Source organism: Platalea leucorodia (genome assembly GCF_965183815.1).
Source record: "Platalea leucorodia genome assembly, chromosome: 4".
NCBI lineage: Eukaryota > Metazoa > Chordata > Aves > Pelecaniformes > Threskiornithidae > Platalea > Platalea leucorodia.
The window spans coordinates 73,890,685-73,906,084 of NC_138826.1; the positions used below are offsets into that span (position 1 = coordinate 73,890,685).

Consider the following 15,400-nt stretch of genomic DNA (forward strand, 5'->3'; position numbering starts at 1 on the left):
TTGTCAAAACTGCCAACAGCCCCACTCCACAACCCTCATTTCTGTAGGGAGCCAGGCTAGAACAAATCCCTGTGTCCTGCAACCTAAACACAAGGTACAGATGTCCATGGTTCCTTATTTCCCTTTGCCTGTGTGCATCTTGCAGTGTTTAGCCAATCTTTGGTTTCACGTACTGCTCTGTGGTCTTCCCCCTGCCAGGGTGATGTCCACGTCCTCCAGTGCAGGAGAAGGAGCTGCTGGTGCGGGAGCCTTCGGTGGCCTTTCTGTACTGCATGCTGGTGGGTCTGGGCAGTGCCCCCAGGACCACAGCTTAAATGGGAAGGAAAAGCAGCTCAGCTGGGAAGCGTGGTGCCAACAACATGTGTTCACCAAGAAAACTAATAGGCTGGAAAGACTCAGGTGTAAATCCCCCAAACTAGCCTTGGGAGCCTTGAGATAACAGATTACTGGGTGGATGTAGCATTTAGTAGCTAGGAAATAAGAGTGTCTGTGTTTCCTTCAGGCAGAACAGGACAGAGCTTTTACCTGGCTCCCCTATTTTTCCCCTGCCAGTAGCAGATTGCTGTCTGGGTTAATGATCTCTTAATGCTATCTCTTGCTTCTCAGTTCTTGCTCTCAATTGCTCTGATATGGCCGTTGGTGGGGTAACAAGTCTCAGCTTTGAGGGTACCTAGAAAAACTCTAAACTCAGAGGCTTGAGGGCACCAAGCAACAATTCACTAACTGGTCATGGTGGAGGGAAGGGCTAGGAAAGCGTACCTTTGTTAGGAAAATTGGATTTAGTATCATCCTGTATTCGCACAATAAAAAGTTCCTGATTCTGTTTCTGTACTTGTCAGTGGCCAAGGCCAAAAAGCTGCAGTGACCGGGTTTGTCCCACATCCTTGTGCACTTCCCTACCAGATACCTGGGCAGTGGCTGGGCAATGCAATTTCAAATGTGCTAAAAAAGCATCTGCTCTAATACTGAACCAAGAATGTAAAAAAAAAAAAAAAAAAAAAAAAAAAAGAGAAGATATGGAGTCTCAGTGCATTGACATTTTCTGACTTAAATTTTGTAAGGAAAACAACTGGTTTTACTATTTTTATGAACTCTAGTATTTATTTTTAAATATATGAAAGAAGAAGAGCATGTTTTTAGAATTTGTGCTTTTATTTAATCTTAATTCTTCTCTTGCTTCTTCAAATTAACGAACAGTTCTATTGTATATCATTTGCAGCTAGTCAAGAGAGATATTTAATATTCATAACAGTACATGGGCATTTCATTGAAAAATAACTCAGATAAGAGAATTTGTAATCAAATTTAGCTATTGGAGACAGAATGACTTGGATAGATTGAGGCTGTATTGCAGGTCTGAATGTTAATTCCATACCAGTTTTACCAATGATGCTGACTTTGTGTTGGGAATATTCAGCTCAAAACCCTCAAATTTTGTAAAGGGGATTTGACTTGTCCTGGAATGGTCACAGTCATGTGTCACTGTTGCATTCCTTCATCATCAAATAAGAGAGTATATCCATAGTCCTTATAGAAACTGGTGTTACATTTGAAGAAGATGAGCCAAAAGTTGAGAGGTTTGGACTGTGATGGAAGACCAAATCTTGGACTCCTCTAAATGTTTCAGGTCTCTCATTTTTTAAAACACTTGCAAAACCTGTTTTTTGTTTTTTGGGTTTTTTTTTGTGTTTTGTTTTGTTTTTTAAATTATTATTCATTTCATATTGTTTAGCTTTTACTAACAGGATTAAGGTTCAGCAGGAAACATTCCATATAAAAAATGCACTGTGATGAAAACAAAATAATGAAATTCATTACATTGATTAACCCTCCCATCTGGCACCATAGAAACATGACAGACACACAAGAGCCTGGAGAACTCCGGGAGAAATTAAAAACTGTTACCTTGAATTTCAGACAGGGACCCATCTCGCCTAACTTCAGCCCTCTTCAGAGGTTCACACGCAGCCAGTTTATTCACTTTCCGAAGCTCCCTCTAGAGCCAGGAGAAGAAACAGCCATCCCCAAAGGCTGGTTCAGTCCATCTCTTTCAGGCACCTGCTCTACAATACATGACTTATTATAGACAGCAGTTCTTTATCCCTCTCCCACCCCGTTCAATCCGTTTCGGATGTCCTGTCCCACAGAGAGTGCTCTGTGCCAGAGATGGTCCCTGTAAGCACTTGGTGTCCTGCAGTGCTAGTAGGAGATGCTATTGTGGAAGTGTGCGGGTGGCAGTGGTACATCCCTGGCTGTCCCCTTCAACAATAGGCCCCTTTTGCCCACGGATTTATCTGGTACCTTTTGACCCTGCTGATGCCAGCTGCTTCCACTGCCTCCTGGGACAGTAAAGTCCAGAAGTTCCCAGTTACTCATGGTATATTTTCTTTTGCCTGTTTTCAGCTAATGTACTCCTTTCACAGAGTCACCCTTATGCTAGCTGTGTGGGATCCGGGAAGAAAAGGTCCATGGGTTTGGTGATCCTGCACTGTGCAGTGCGTGGCACGTGGTCCCCCCTCATGCTTGTGAATGACAAGTTGTCAGTCACATTCTCAGGATTAGCAGAGGACATGTAAAAGCCAGACATGTATGGAAGAACACAGGGCTTTGAAGAGCTGCACTTGGGAATGCAAAGAAAGCATGTGATAGATAACATCACTGCATCACAATCCTAATGGTTTCTTCTAGGTCCAGGGAGAATAAGATTCAGTTATAACGGCTGAATCTGAACTGAAAAAAAAAAAAAAACCAACCAAAACCCAACAATTCAAACCTTTATTATTTTTGTCAAGCAAGGACTATTATTTTCAGGTCAGGTCTTCCATTCTCAAATATGATAGTTGCAAGGTGATTCCTCTTGGTAACCCACCAGGGCTGGGAAAGACAATCAGAAACATTTTATCCTATGCCAGTGTGCTTAGAGGGAGGGAGAAAGGGAAATGCTTCCTCACTGCAGGCCAGATAGATCTTTTTGTACCTTTGTTAGCGTTAACATTAAGGCATAATCTGGTGTGAGTGCCTCAGAAATTACTTATTACACATTCCCCAGACCTGATCAGAAGGAATAGCTGTCAATAATATAAACCCCTTTGAAGGGAAATTTATGAAGAAGGGGTGATAGTCTCATGAAAGAGCTGAGGGCATCTTTCAAGCACAGTACCAAATCTATTAATGAGACATCTGGCAAGAGTAAGTCACCACTCCTGTGAGGCCTGTGAGCCTGCACTTCTAGAAGAGGGGAAGCTGGCAAGCTGCAGAGCCAGGACATGATGGGGACGGGACCTTGGCATTTCTCCCAGGCTCCTGGTTCAGATGTGTGCTGTGCCTGAGCGCTCTGCTGCCCCGTGTCCCTGAAGCAATTTCATGAGACTACAGGGATGGTCAGCAGATGCTCTTGGCCAGGGTGGATTCGGCCCACTTCCTGCACCCTCCTGAACAAATGATCAGGACATGGGAGGGAGGAAAGGAAACCTGGGAGAGAATACGCTTCCCTGCATCTGCAGATACACCCTGCATGATTAGCAGAATGCATAAGGGCAGGGCATGGCTGGGTGACCCTGTGGTTTGCAAACACATGCAGTTTTAAAAAATACTTTCTAAAAATGGCATCATTCTGGGAGGTACAAAAGCTTGGACGGGTAGTAAACCTCTCTGGTAGTGTCTGATCAAATGCAGCCCTTGAAAAGATCAGGTAGTGCTTCTTTTTTACCAGTCCAGTAATACAAAAACCCCAGCCCTCCCCAAAACCAAACAAAGTAAGCAAAGAAACAAAAATAAAAACAAGTTATTTCCTTAGGTATTCTTTGATTTTTTCTAACCCACCCCAGACACAAACAGTAAAGAGAGATGTGGCTTTTGGGTCTAGCTGAGCTGGGCCTAGGACAAGATTAATAGAGGACAGTAAAGCTGTTTGTATCTCCCCAGGTTGGATGGAGCCAAGATAAACCGTGTTGTCACTGAGGGCAACCCAGAACAGGTTCTACCTTACACTTTGCTTCTCACTGCCAGAAGATGCTCTGCTGGCAGCTGGAAATTTCTGGGAAGAGATGAGGAGATTCTCCTCTGAAATACCCAAAAAAGTATCTTCAAGGAAGATTCTGTAAAAAAAATCTTAACAGCAGCATTTCCTTTGATCTCCATGGCATTTGGAGCTCTGGGGAAAAGGAAACCCTAAACTGCACCAGGGAAGAAATAGATTACCAAGGACCACTCTTCTGACTCATGTTTACATCAGGATCATGGTCCATACAAGTACTATGCAGAAGAGATGCTTGTGTGGAAGGCAATCTCCTCTTTATTTCCTCACAGGCTACACGTGGCTACATGTTTAATTTAGCTGTTAAGGTAGCTTTTCCCAGATTATTTTGTAGCTCATCTCCTCACCATATGAGCTCTCCCATTCACTCTTCCTGTCCCATTCCTGATTAGACGACACAGCCACATGGCTTGGGAGGACTGCTCCAGAGGACAACCCTGGAGTAAGCTGCCAGACTGAAGTACACCATTCCCATATGCATACAGGGTCTTGTGGCTCATGCTTGCTCCACACCGTATATACAGAACCCTCTTCTACGATGCATGTTCCTTGAAGTATCCCCAACAGGGCCCTTTTAGCACTCATCCCGTTCCCCCTCTGTGCACACATGCTAGATCCAGCATCTGGGTTTCCAGCCTAACTCTGTTTTGAGACACAGGTGGGGAAGAACTGGGGCTGGAGGGCCAGAAGAGTTTCTCACTACTCTGGGGAAGGGCATGAAGATGACAAACTTCACAGGGTACATGGGTTACTCCTAGGATAAGCCAGAGAGGGATGCATTGTCATGGTCTACTTCAGTGCCTGTGTCACAGTGAAAGGAAGGAGAAATGCTCTGGATGCAGTGTGTAAGCTCCTGGTGAAGAAGATGAAAACCAGAATGTCTATGGTTGCCTGCTGCTGAAAAGCTCCCAGCGTGCTGCTTGGGACCAGGGAGGGACGTGGACAGCAGTTTCACAACCTGGCTGAGAATAAGGTTTCAGTGGGAGCTGGGAACACTTCTGTACTACGGAGCACTTGCACAGAAAGGATGGACCTCATATAGATCAAAACAGAAATGGGCTTCTGGCTATGAGCATGCAGGACGTTGTCAGTGAGCTTTTTAACTGAGGAGTGGGGGAAAGCCAACCAGTGGAGACATTTTTAGGATGGTGTTCCCAAGGACAAACCATAGCAAATTCTGAAGACTCTAGGGAAGGATACATCAGGGGATAGCATAAAACAAGAGGGTTAGCATTCAAAAAGAAGGCCAGGGAACCAAATCAGTGCTGTGACTGTTTCAACATCAGGGCTTGAAGCCTGGGAAACAAGACAGGAGCACTGGCACATTTTGCTGATATGGCAGGCACTTTGGAAACCTTGAGCTTGTTAAAAAGAAGCTCAAAGGAACAGCTGTGAGGATTAAATCCTCACAGGGGGGTGGAGATGGCTGAAGTGACCATCCTGGGGACACAGTGGTAGGGCTACCACCCACCCAGAAAGGCCTGAAAAAGGGAGAGATGCTGGTGCTGATAACAGGAGGGAGAGTTGAGAGTAAGAAAGCATCATTCAAAAAGCTGCACGTGTGTCTGAGTAAAGAACACAGAAAAGAACATAAACTCTAGCAGATTAAACATAAAAATATAACTAAGCTGTCCAAAAAGGGATTAGAAGATCAGCTAGTTAAAAAATCAAAACTAGTACTAAATCCTCCATCTGTCACAGCAACAGCAAAAATCCTGCCTGAGAGCCTGTCAGAACATAGGATTCTTGATCTATAAGCCTCCTGGCTGTGCCAGACATACTAGTGGAGCTATAACAAGGGTCAGAACAGCTTCCTGGATAAATACAGCCTTTTCAATAATGTCAGCATAATGTTTCAATAGTTTCAGCATGCAACGGGAGGTCCTGCCTTATAAACATCTTGGAGTTTTTTTGACGAGGTCAACTAGTATGTGGGGAAGGGTGATCTGGTTGATGTGATCTGCCTGGATTTCCAAAGGCTTTTGACAAAGCCCCTCTGAAAAGACCTTAAAGAAAAGTCAACAGCAGCAGGATAAGAGGGAAAATCTAGCATGGATAGTTATTCGATAGAAGCTTGGAACAAGCATAGGACTAAATAGAGGAAAGTCCCCAGGGAGTTCTACAGGGGTCTGCACTAGAATATGTGCCCCTTAACAAGTTCCTAAGTGATGTGGAAAAAGGGGTGAACACTGAGATGATGGTGTTTGCTGGCAATGTGACTTGCCCAAGCACTGGTGCAGTTGTTTGTTTAGAGAAGCTTTTGTTTCAGTGAATATCAACACAAATGCAATGTGAGGGTGATGTCCACTAAGTTATCATCTTAATCCATGTTTGCTCTTACAGCTCTAGGCGGATAATTAAAAAAGGTCATTTGGAACCTTGACCCATAAATCACATATGAACTGAAACTGTATCCTTTTAATTGTTATTAGTGATCCTAAGCCTCATCCAAGCTAAGAAGCTTTGCAATGGGTTAACATGGGAGGCAGCAGAGCTGCAGTGTGGAGGGCAGTCACTGGTCTGCCATTTGCTGCTGCTGCTGCTGAGAACAAGAACACTTTTGCCTGGAGCATCCCCACCTCCACACACCCCAGACCTCCCTGGATTGGTGCTGTGCACTGTGATGGTGCCATCAGATGGCCGCGATTTTAGGGAAGGTTTCCTTCTGTACCTCCCAAACATTGCTCATACAGGTACCGCTGCTCACATCCGTACTGAACTCAGTACTTGGCAGGGGGTATTTGGCTGTTGGGAAAGTCTTTATGTCCATCTTGAATCAAGACTCTGAATTTGACAATCCTGCTTTGGACACTGGTTGTGGACTCTGCCTTTAAGGATATATTGTGTTCTTGATCAGATTTTAATCCAAACCCATGAGACTAACATCTCTTGGAGCACCCTAGGGCTCCCCTCCAGGCTGGGTATTATTTTATATTTGCAGCACATCAGAAATTGAGTGACTGCATATATCAGAAGACAACATTTTGTACTGAACAGGTATAGCTCTAGAAAAATGTTTTCACACTTGAAGCAGCTGTGCAGGCTTGGAGAACTGGAACTGGGCAGAGAGGGTGGATATGGCCTCTTGTCAACGCTTGCTTGAACACAGTGCAGCCAGGGAGCTGGATCAGGTCTCAGAAAGCAAATATGTTGCTCTATTTTGTGCCTCTTTAGAGAGGTATCCGAAGATGAGCATCCGTCTTCTTTCAGCTTTAGTACAGACCAAGCATTGCACCTGAAACACTTTTTCTTCTTTAGCCATTCTGTAGGCAGGTCTTCCCATGGTGGGTGGTCCTGAAGGAGCCTAGCAAAAAGCAGTCTCTTTCCCTAAAATCTCCTTCTCAGTAGGAGTCTTTTCGTCCTTAGCACAGTAGACTGTAAGTAGGCATTGGTAATGGGGCCGCCTACTGCTCACCACCTTTTATATTTCAGGAAGCATACGGTGGCTGATGCATTTCGTGATGTATACTCAAAATTCACATCAGTTTGGATCCAGGACCTCTGATTACCAACATGAAGCTACAGACAACTCACACTTTCTTGCTCTTCTGCAGCAATCTCAATGAACTTGGGAAATGCCTGTTATCACCTGATGTGCAGGGAAGCAAAGGTAGGGAGGAAGCCAGTGGTTTGCTCATTGCCTTGTGGGCAGAAGGTGAATGTGGGTCGCCTCAGTTTCAGATGAATGTTTGCCCCCTGAGGCTACCCTGTGACCTAGGACAGCTTTTGTAATACTGATCAGGCCATGATTTTAAATTCCCTTGTTCTGGTTCTGGGCCTCTTCAAGACTGGAGGGTGAGACTTTCCCATTTTTAAGTGTATATCATACTTCTGATTCTAGATAGCTTGATGTGAGGAATACTAATTCAGTCTTCAAGGCCACAGCATTCCTTTCTTTATATTTCTTGGAAAAGAAAAGGCATCAGTAGGCCAACAGGAATCTTTCCCTTGTAAGGCCCCTGGGACAAAATTTCATTTTTTTTTTCTGAATATGGAAGTGATGGGACAGCTGTCATAGGAATTCTCATTTGAATACATGGCAGCAATAAGGAAAGAATATTGCTTCATGCAGGTAATTTTTAAAAACCTCTTGGAAGCTGTTCATCAGTTCAAAACTACCAGAGGAATCTAGTGGAAAAGGAACAAGAGACATGGATGCATTCAGGGTCCCAAAACTAAGCACTTTACATAACACACCTTACATATGCTCAAAAAGAAGGTGGCAAAACAACGCACCAGAAGTACCCCTCCTCCTCCAGCTCTTCTCTGAAGACGTCTCTTTGCCCAGCTCCACACAGCTCCCCTGTTTTCACAGGCGCAGTGACGCCAGCAGCTATTTTTGCACCTAGCTCAGGGCAGCGCTTCAGCTGCTGGACATCTGTGCCAAACTGCTCTTTTCCTTTGTAGACTCTGCATCCCAGCGTCCTCTAGGAAAAGTGCAGGGAATGTCATCTTCAGTCCCTGCCCTTCAGCAACACAGGGAGAGGGGCCAATCTCTTCTCCCTCAAGGACGTTTGTCCACCTGTGCTGAGCCACCGTGAGCTTGTTTTTGTGAGGTGGCAGCTCATCTCCCTGGCTTCTCTGCAGAAAGCGGAGGGGTTGCAGGTTGTATTTGGGCACTGTGGGTCACTGGTGGTGGAAGAAGGGAAGTGAGAAGAGTCAAAGCTATCTGTTAGTAAAGGAGGAACAAAGCTAGTAATGCAGGATCTTTCCATGGAGGCTGCAGAGGTGTCTAAATGCAGTGAGTGCTCTTCTGCAATCAGGTCTTTTCCCAAACCGTGGGTCACAGCGCTTGAGAGGTGAAACAGGTCCAAAAGGCACCTCTTAAGTGTCTAGATTAATCAGAGAACAGCTAATATGCTTAGCTGCTGATAGCAAGTAAAGGCAGTTATCCTCTCCTTGACCAGGGTGGGCACCAATGGGGAGCAAGTGAGCCCCAAGGGCTGCACACCAGCCAGAAGTTTGAGACCAGATGCCTTAGAGGAAACGAAACTGGCTGAGGTGCCCCTGTGACATAAGTGTCATTGTTCAGAGTGGGATGGGAAAGGATGGGAGTTCCCACCAGGAGCTAGTAGGGAAATTTGTACATTGTCACCCAGACCAAAACTGTGGGTCAGCAGTTTCTCCAGATAGCAGCTAAAAGGTGGAACAAATGGCTCTTTCTATTGGCCCCTTTCAGGTTTTGTGACTGTGCTGGAGGGGATGGAAATGCTGTTATCTAGGACAGTTTGGCAACTCAAGCTGGCTACTGCTAGTCCAAAGCCTCTTGAGATGTTTCCCTGTGAGGGTCAATGAAATGAAGGTGGAAGGGTGGTTCAGATCTAATTGACCACTGTGGGCCCTATACAAGGTCAGTCAAGCCATTCCCACATGTTGATGTATTTGATCACAAAAAAGTTAGGAATAACTAAACTGAGGTGCAGGAACTGTTGTTCTCAGGTGTTTTGGTCCTAAAGCTGGTGACTACGTCCAATGTCAATGATAAGTGCAAGTGGCAGTAGAGTGTTGTTATAACTGAAGTCCACTCCTCTGTGTACTAGGACTGTAGTCAAACATTTGCATGCAACTTGACCGAAATTGCTCTTTATTATCTGGATCTAAAGCTATGTTGAAGCAGTAGCTTTGAGAGCCTTTTATAGTCCCCGCTACACCAAGGAGAGGTCCTGTCAGGGCACCACCAGCGCTGTTACTGCCCAGCATCTCCTTGGGCTCTCCCCATCCTGCCCAGATCCCAGGACCCCATTTCAGCCCTCCAGGACTGTCAGTCCCCGCCCCAGCAACGCTGCAACGGTGCTGGTCTCCAGCTCCCCACAGCCCTGCCCTGCCTGGCCATGGCCCCACTGCACCAGGGAGGTGCCCGATGCCTGGGGCTGGGGCTGTGTCTGACCTCGGAGCCCCTCACTGAGCCTGATCCTGACCCCACCTGCAGACTGACATCCTGGCCTGGCCTGTGTGTATATAGGAAGGAGCTGAGGTTTGTGACAAATTGGAAATTAAGATGAGCAGACAAATTCATTGGCTTTTCGCTTGTGAAATTAGATGAATCATCTCTGAACCATTTTTCTCCTTACAAGAAATGGTGAGAGCTAACACATATAGCTGGGCCTCAGGAGGAGGGTGAAAAACCTGAATCAGACAAAAATCAGAGAATCCAAGTAACTGCATTTTTAAGAAATGTGGATAAGTGACTCTCAGTTCCCCCATCTCCAAAATGGGGATGGGCTTTACATGTTTGGGAAAGGTGTGGCAATGTGACATGATTAAATGCAATGCAGTTAAATACTCATGTGGAAAAGTCATAAGGAAGAGGAGGAAAAGGAGCGAACAGTTCAGGAAGAATTATCCTCAGTATGCGTACAAACAGCTGAACACCGAGTAAGTTGCTCTTCCTAGGACTTGTAATGTCATCTATGGTGGCCACTATGCTTTGTCACCTAGTACCAGGTTAAATGTCACAAAAGGGACATGCAAAAAATGGAACATTACCCTAATCTTGCAAAAATTGCTTGTTGTCTTGCAGGCGTTAAGTTTGGTTTAGATCACTGTATATTTTTTCAAGTTAGTAGGCATGTTACTGGCTATAACAATCTATACTTTTCATGCTGGCTGGGAAGTGCTCTAAAGAGGCTTTCAGATCTAGCTCTGCAGTCTGAGCTGGCTCACATTGATAGCACCAGCAAAAAACTTTCTGTAGGATTTGTTGGCAGATTTTTGTTACTCTACCAAGTATCTCTGCCCATACTGACAGAGCATCTGGACACTGACAGCATGGAATACCACTGAGGTCCTGTTGTTCTTGATGGTCACCTCTTCTAAGGCGAGGGAGCAAAGCTTGCTGTAATTGTGATGGCAAATGTGTAAGAGGGAGGGAGAATCTCTCCCAGCAAGTGTCCTCCCTGTCTGCTCCTTTTTTTTTTTTGTGTCTGCATTGCAGGGAAACATGTACTACTTCTATGTATCCTTATTAAGCTTCATCATGGCTAGAATAATGACCTCTGGTGTGTAACTTCAGGCTTTTTGTGCTGCTAATCACACAAGGAATAGCAGTATTTGGGGGAGGTGGGCAAACCACCGTCCTTGTGTATTCACTACTGAATGAGGTGATACTGTATTTAGCTCTTCTTGTATGCCTTGTTTTTTCTCTGATACTTCTGCATCTTCCCCCTAATACACATGGCTTGACTGCTTGTTTGTGAGATGGTCGCGAGAATATATTTTCTTCTTAACAATAAGGGAAGGGAATAATGGAGTAAACACATAAGTGGAAAATCAAATAAGTAGAAGCACTTAAAATAATTACAAAAAATAGCTTCAAGTTGCAAAATGGCCATTTAACACTTGATGGAGATTGATAGCCTCAAAAGTGGAGTAAGACAAGGACTACAACAATGTGCTGCAGTGTTGCTCTGGCACATACTGAGAGGCTTTTCCTCTGAAGATGGCTGGTGTTGTAGTTATCACTGCTATACAGGATGTAGACATACAGCTGTATTCCATTTGACTATGTGTGTATAAGGAAAACCGTCTTGAGAATATCAAATTACAGATTGGAGAAAAATGCGCTATTGTGCTGCATTATTACTCTTGCAAAATAAGAGTTGCAGAGAATGGGGGAAATTGTTTTATTATGATGTAGAAAGGCTTCTGTCCCAACCCCAATATTGGCATTGGTAATGTGAAAAGAGTTGGTGAGTGCAAAAAGATTCAGCTTACAGACACTGTAAGAAATTTTGGTTTTAAAGGATATCAGGGCTTTTACCAGACCTAGATGGGACAGAGCAGACATACGGTCATCCACCTGATTTCAGGAAACTTTAGGAGACGTTAATAATTTCACTGTTCAATTCTTTATGCCCCCTATTACTACATGAAGTAAATGTGTTACAGTCAAGTTCTCTTGCCTTTGTAAAATTCCCAGTGAACATTGCTCTATAAGCCATCCTGCGTCCAACACGGCTTTGAAAGCCCAGATCCAGATTTGCTGAATTTGCTGTCTTATTTGCCCTCCCTGTCTCAGGAATAACTCCTCAGCTAGGAGACCTCAATGATGAGGAAGAGCTGGAAAGAAAACATAATTGGGAGAGACAAATATGTTTATTTTCCTAAAGTCCTTTTTACCATAAATATACGAGTAAAGGTCAAAATGCCTATACGAAGTTTTAAAGAATGGGACTTTGTGAATTAATTGAAGATGAAGGGTCACCCAAAGCCTTCAGAAGGTTCATTAGCCTTCCCTGTAGTGGAACGAGAGAGAGGAGTGAGACAATATTTTTCCAATCACAGATATTGCATTTTGTTGAAATAGTCATCTGGTCTGCACCATACGTAAACTGTTCAAGTGCAGTTTGTATGCATCAGGTACAAATGCAGCAATATGATGGTGTTAAACTGGCTGATGGCCATTAAACTTCAAGGTAAATGAATTATGAGCTCCTGCCAGAGACACAAAAACATTTACAAATTTTTAGCTGATAAAGAAGTGTGCATGCTAATAGAGTAGTTGCCACATTGTGGATAAACAGCTTTGCATCACTTTCTGCTGCAGTCAAAGGTTTTATGTAGAGAAGCTGCTGTGACTTGATCTGTAACCTGGCAAAAGAGCAGTGAGCAAAAATTGTGATTTTTCTTCCTAGCTTGGCATCAAAATATGAATAAAATGGTGTTTTCACATCTCTTGCAGACTCGATCTCTGCCAATTTTTTCCATGTTACTGAATCATACCAACAGATTTTACAGAAATAGCACTATGTGCTTTATTTAGAGTGTGGTCTGTTTCTGTATGCCAAAGACTTACATGAAGCTCAGTGATTCGACACAAACCTTTTCATCTTTGGTCTGTGTGTCCCAATTTATCCCATTAACATTAAAGAGACTTCTGCTATGTTAACAACAGAAAAGAGTTGCAGAGAAAGTAGCCCATTCTGAGGTAAATAAAATATATGCTGTCTATTATTGCACGTGCAGCCTGCAGAAACTTTAGCTTTTAAAGTACGGGGAAAAAAAAAAAAAAATCCCTAATTGAGTGTTTCACAGTAGCCAGAGGTATAAATCTCGGTAAGAGAAGCGGAGGCATGGCTTGTGGGAGTTTGTGCTACCTCACTCTCTTTGAAACCATTTTATTTTAAAAAATGAGATTCTAACTGCTCGCTTTCTTCTCTAATGTGAAAAAGACCCTCTGAAGATTAACACTGAGTTGCCTGTCTCACGTTAACTTCAAAGGAGAATTTCTAATTTACAAAGAAAAACAAAACTTTCACTCTCTCAAGGTCCGTTCGGTTCCAGGACTCGGGATTTATCGTCCCCTCTCTACCCAAACTCCACTCTTTTCGCGACAAGACACCAACAGGCGAAAACAGGCACTTCCACGGCCTCCCAGGTGTAGAAAAGGGGCAGTTTCGTGACAGATAAAGCAGAAAAAAACCATTTTATTATCCCCGAAGAAACACAAGCCCGGCCGCCGGGCGCCGGGCGGCGGCGGGGCGGGGCGGGCGGGCGGCACCAATCAGCGCGCTCCGCGCTGCTATAAATGGGGGCGCCGCCGCCGCCGCCACCCAGTGCCCCGCGCGCCGCCGCCATGGCCGAGACAGCACCTGCTGCAGCGCCCGCCGCCGCCGCCCCGGCCCCCGCCGCCAAGGCCGCCGCCAAGAAGCCGAAGAAGGCGGCGGGCGGCTCCAAAGCCCGCAAGCCGGCGGGCCCCAGCGTCACCGAGCTGATCACCAAGGCCGTGTCCGCCTCCAAGGAGCGCAAGGGGCTCTCCCTCGCCGCGCTCAAGAAGGCGCTGGCCGCCGGCGGCTACGACGTGGAGAAGAACAACAGCCGCATCAAGCTGGGGCTCAAGAGCCTCGTCAGCAAGGGCACCCTGGTGCAGACCAAGGGCATAGGTGCGTCTGGGTCTTTCCGCCTCAGTAAGAAGCCAGGAGAAGTGAAGGAAAAAGCCCCCAAGAAGCGGGCAGCCGCGGCCAAGCCCAAGAAGCCGGCGGCCAAGAAGCCCGCCAGCGCTGCCAAGAAGCCCAAGAAGGCGGTGACAGCAAAGAAAAGCCCCAAGAAAGCGAAGAAGCCGGCGGCTGCTGTGGCCAAGAAAGCGGCCAAGAGCCCCAAGAAAGCGACCAAGGCTGCCAAGCCCAAAAAGGCGGCGGCAGGGGCGGCGAAGAGCCCGGCCAAGGCAAAAGCGGTGAAGCCGAAAGCAGCCAAACCGAAGGCGGCCAAGCCGAAAGCGGCCAAGGCAAAGAAGGCGGCGCCCAAGAAGAAGTAAGCCCCCGTGGAAGAAAACTCTTGCTCCACATTTAAACCCAACGGCTCTTTTAAGAGCCACCCAAATTTTCTCAAGAAGGGCTGAAACACTGTGGCTACCGCCCGTTTGCGGGAAGGAGACGAGGGGGAGGTGTGCAGGGGATGGCTCGCTGCTGGCGACAGCGCTTCGTTCCGGTTTGGGGACAGGCGGGCGCTGGGAGCAGCAGACTTCGGGGCAGGGCTGCTGTTGAGCTTGCCGTCCGCTTACCGGGGAGAGCGGCGCGGCGCGCCGGCGGCTTTGCAAAGCCGGCACAGCCCAGGGATTGGCTGCGGCTTCAGAAGGGCCGAGCTCCCCGGAGCCCCGCCCCCGGAGCGGGGTGGGAAAGCAGCGTGGGGTCGGAGGGCGTTGTGCACGGCGCTGGGTCCCCGCGGGCGTTTCACTCGGTCTCTGCCGAGCACTGCCAAAGGCGCTGCGGGTTTCTGCTCTTTAATGATATTCAAGCTCTTTTTCTGAATTTGTTGGTGGCTCTGAAAAGAGCCTTTGGGTTTCTGTGGGAAAAACTTCCCGGGCGTTGTTCTTCGGTGCTCACTTGGCTTTAGCCTTGTGGCTGTCGGTCTTCTTGGGCAGCAGCACGGCCTGGATGTTGGGCAGCACGCCGCCCTGCGCGATCGTCACCTTGCCCAGCAGCTTGTTGAGCTCCTCGTCGTTGCGGATGGCCAGCTGCAGGTGGCGGGGGATGATGCGCGTCTTCTTGTTGTCGCGGGCCGCGTTGCCCGCCAGCTCCAGGATCTCGGCCGTCAGGTACTCCAGCACGGCCGCCAGGTACACCGGGGCGCCGGCGCCCACCCGCTCCGCGTAGTTGCCCTTGCGCAGCAGCCGGTGCACGCGGCCCACGGGGAACTGCAGCCCGGCCCGCGACGAGCGCGACTTGGCCTTGGCCCGCGCCTTCCCGCCCTGCTTCCCGCGGCCCGACATCGCAGCCACTCAGCACTCACGGGTAGGAGCCGTGCAGAAATGAAAGCGGCCCCGCAACTCGCCCTTATATCCCCTCTCGGCCAAGACAGCGAATTTCGATAGGCTGAAAAGGTGACATTGAGAAACCAGCCAATGGGAAGGCGGATCGAATTTTAACC

General features: G+C 46.8%; 2 protein-coding genes across 2 annotated transcripts; one reads left to right on the forward strand and one right to left on the reverse strand.

Annotated features, from left to right (window-relative positions):
• Positions 1–13,562: 13,562 nt before the first annotated feature.
• LOC309589565 (histone H1.03-like) lies at positions 13,563–14,363 on the forward strand (the record flags this gene model as incomplete). Its single annotated transcript, XM_082309818.1, has 1 exon — positions 13,563–14,363. The coding sequence occupies one exon, from the start codon at positions 13,563–13,565 to the stop codon at positions 14,286–14,288; it is 726 nt and encodes a 241-aa protein (XP_082165944.1). The 3' UTR covers positions 14,289–14,363.
• A 185-nt stretch (positions 14,364–14,548) lies between these two features.
• On the reverse strand, positions 14,549–15,360 carry LOC309589566 (histone H2A-IV). The gene has a single exon (XM_082309819.1). The coding sequence runs from the start codon at positions 15,240–15,242 to the stop codon at positions 14,853–14,855; it is 390 nt and encodes a 129-aa protein (XP_082165945.1). The 5' UTR covers positions 15,243–15,360; the 3' UTR covers positions 14,549–14,852.
• Between the last annotated feature and the right edge of the window lie 40 nt (positions 15,361–15,400).

Excerpts from the sequence above, each read along its gene's own strand:
- LOC309589566 (XM_082309819.1), bottom strand. The coding sequence starts at position 15,242 with ATGTCGGGCCGCGGGAAGCAGGGCGGGAAGGCGCGGGCCAAGGCCAAG.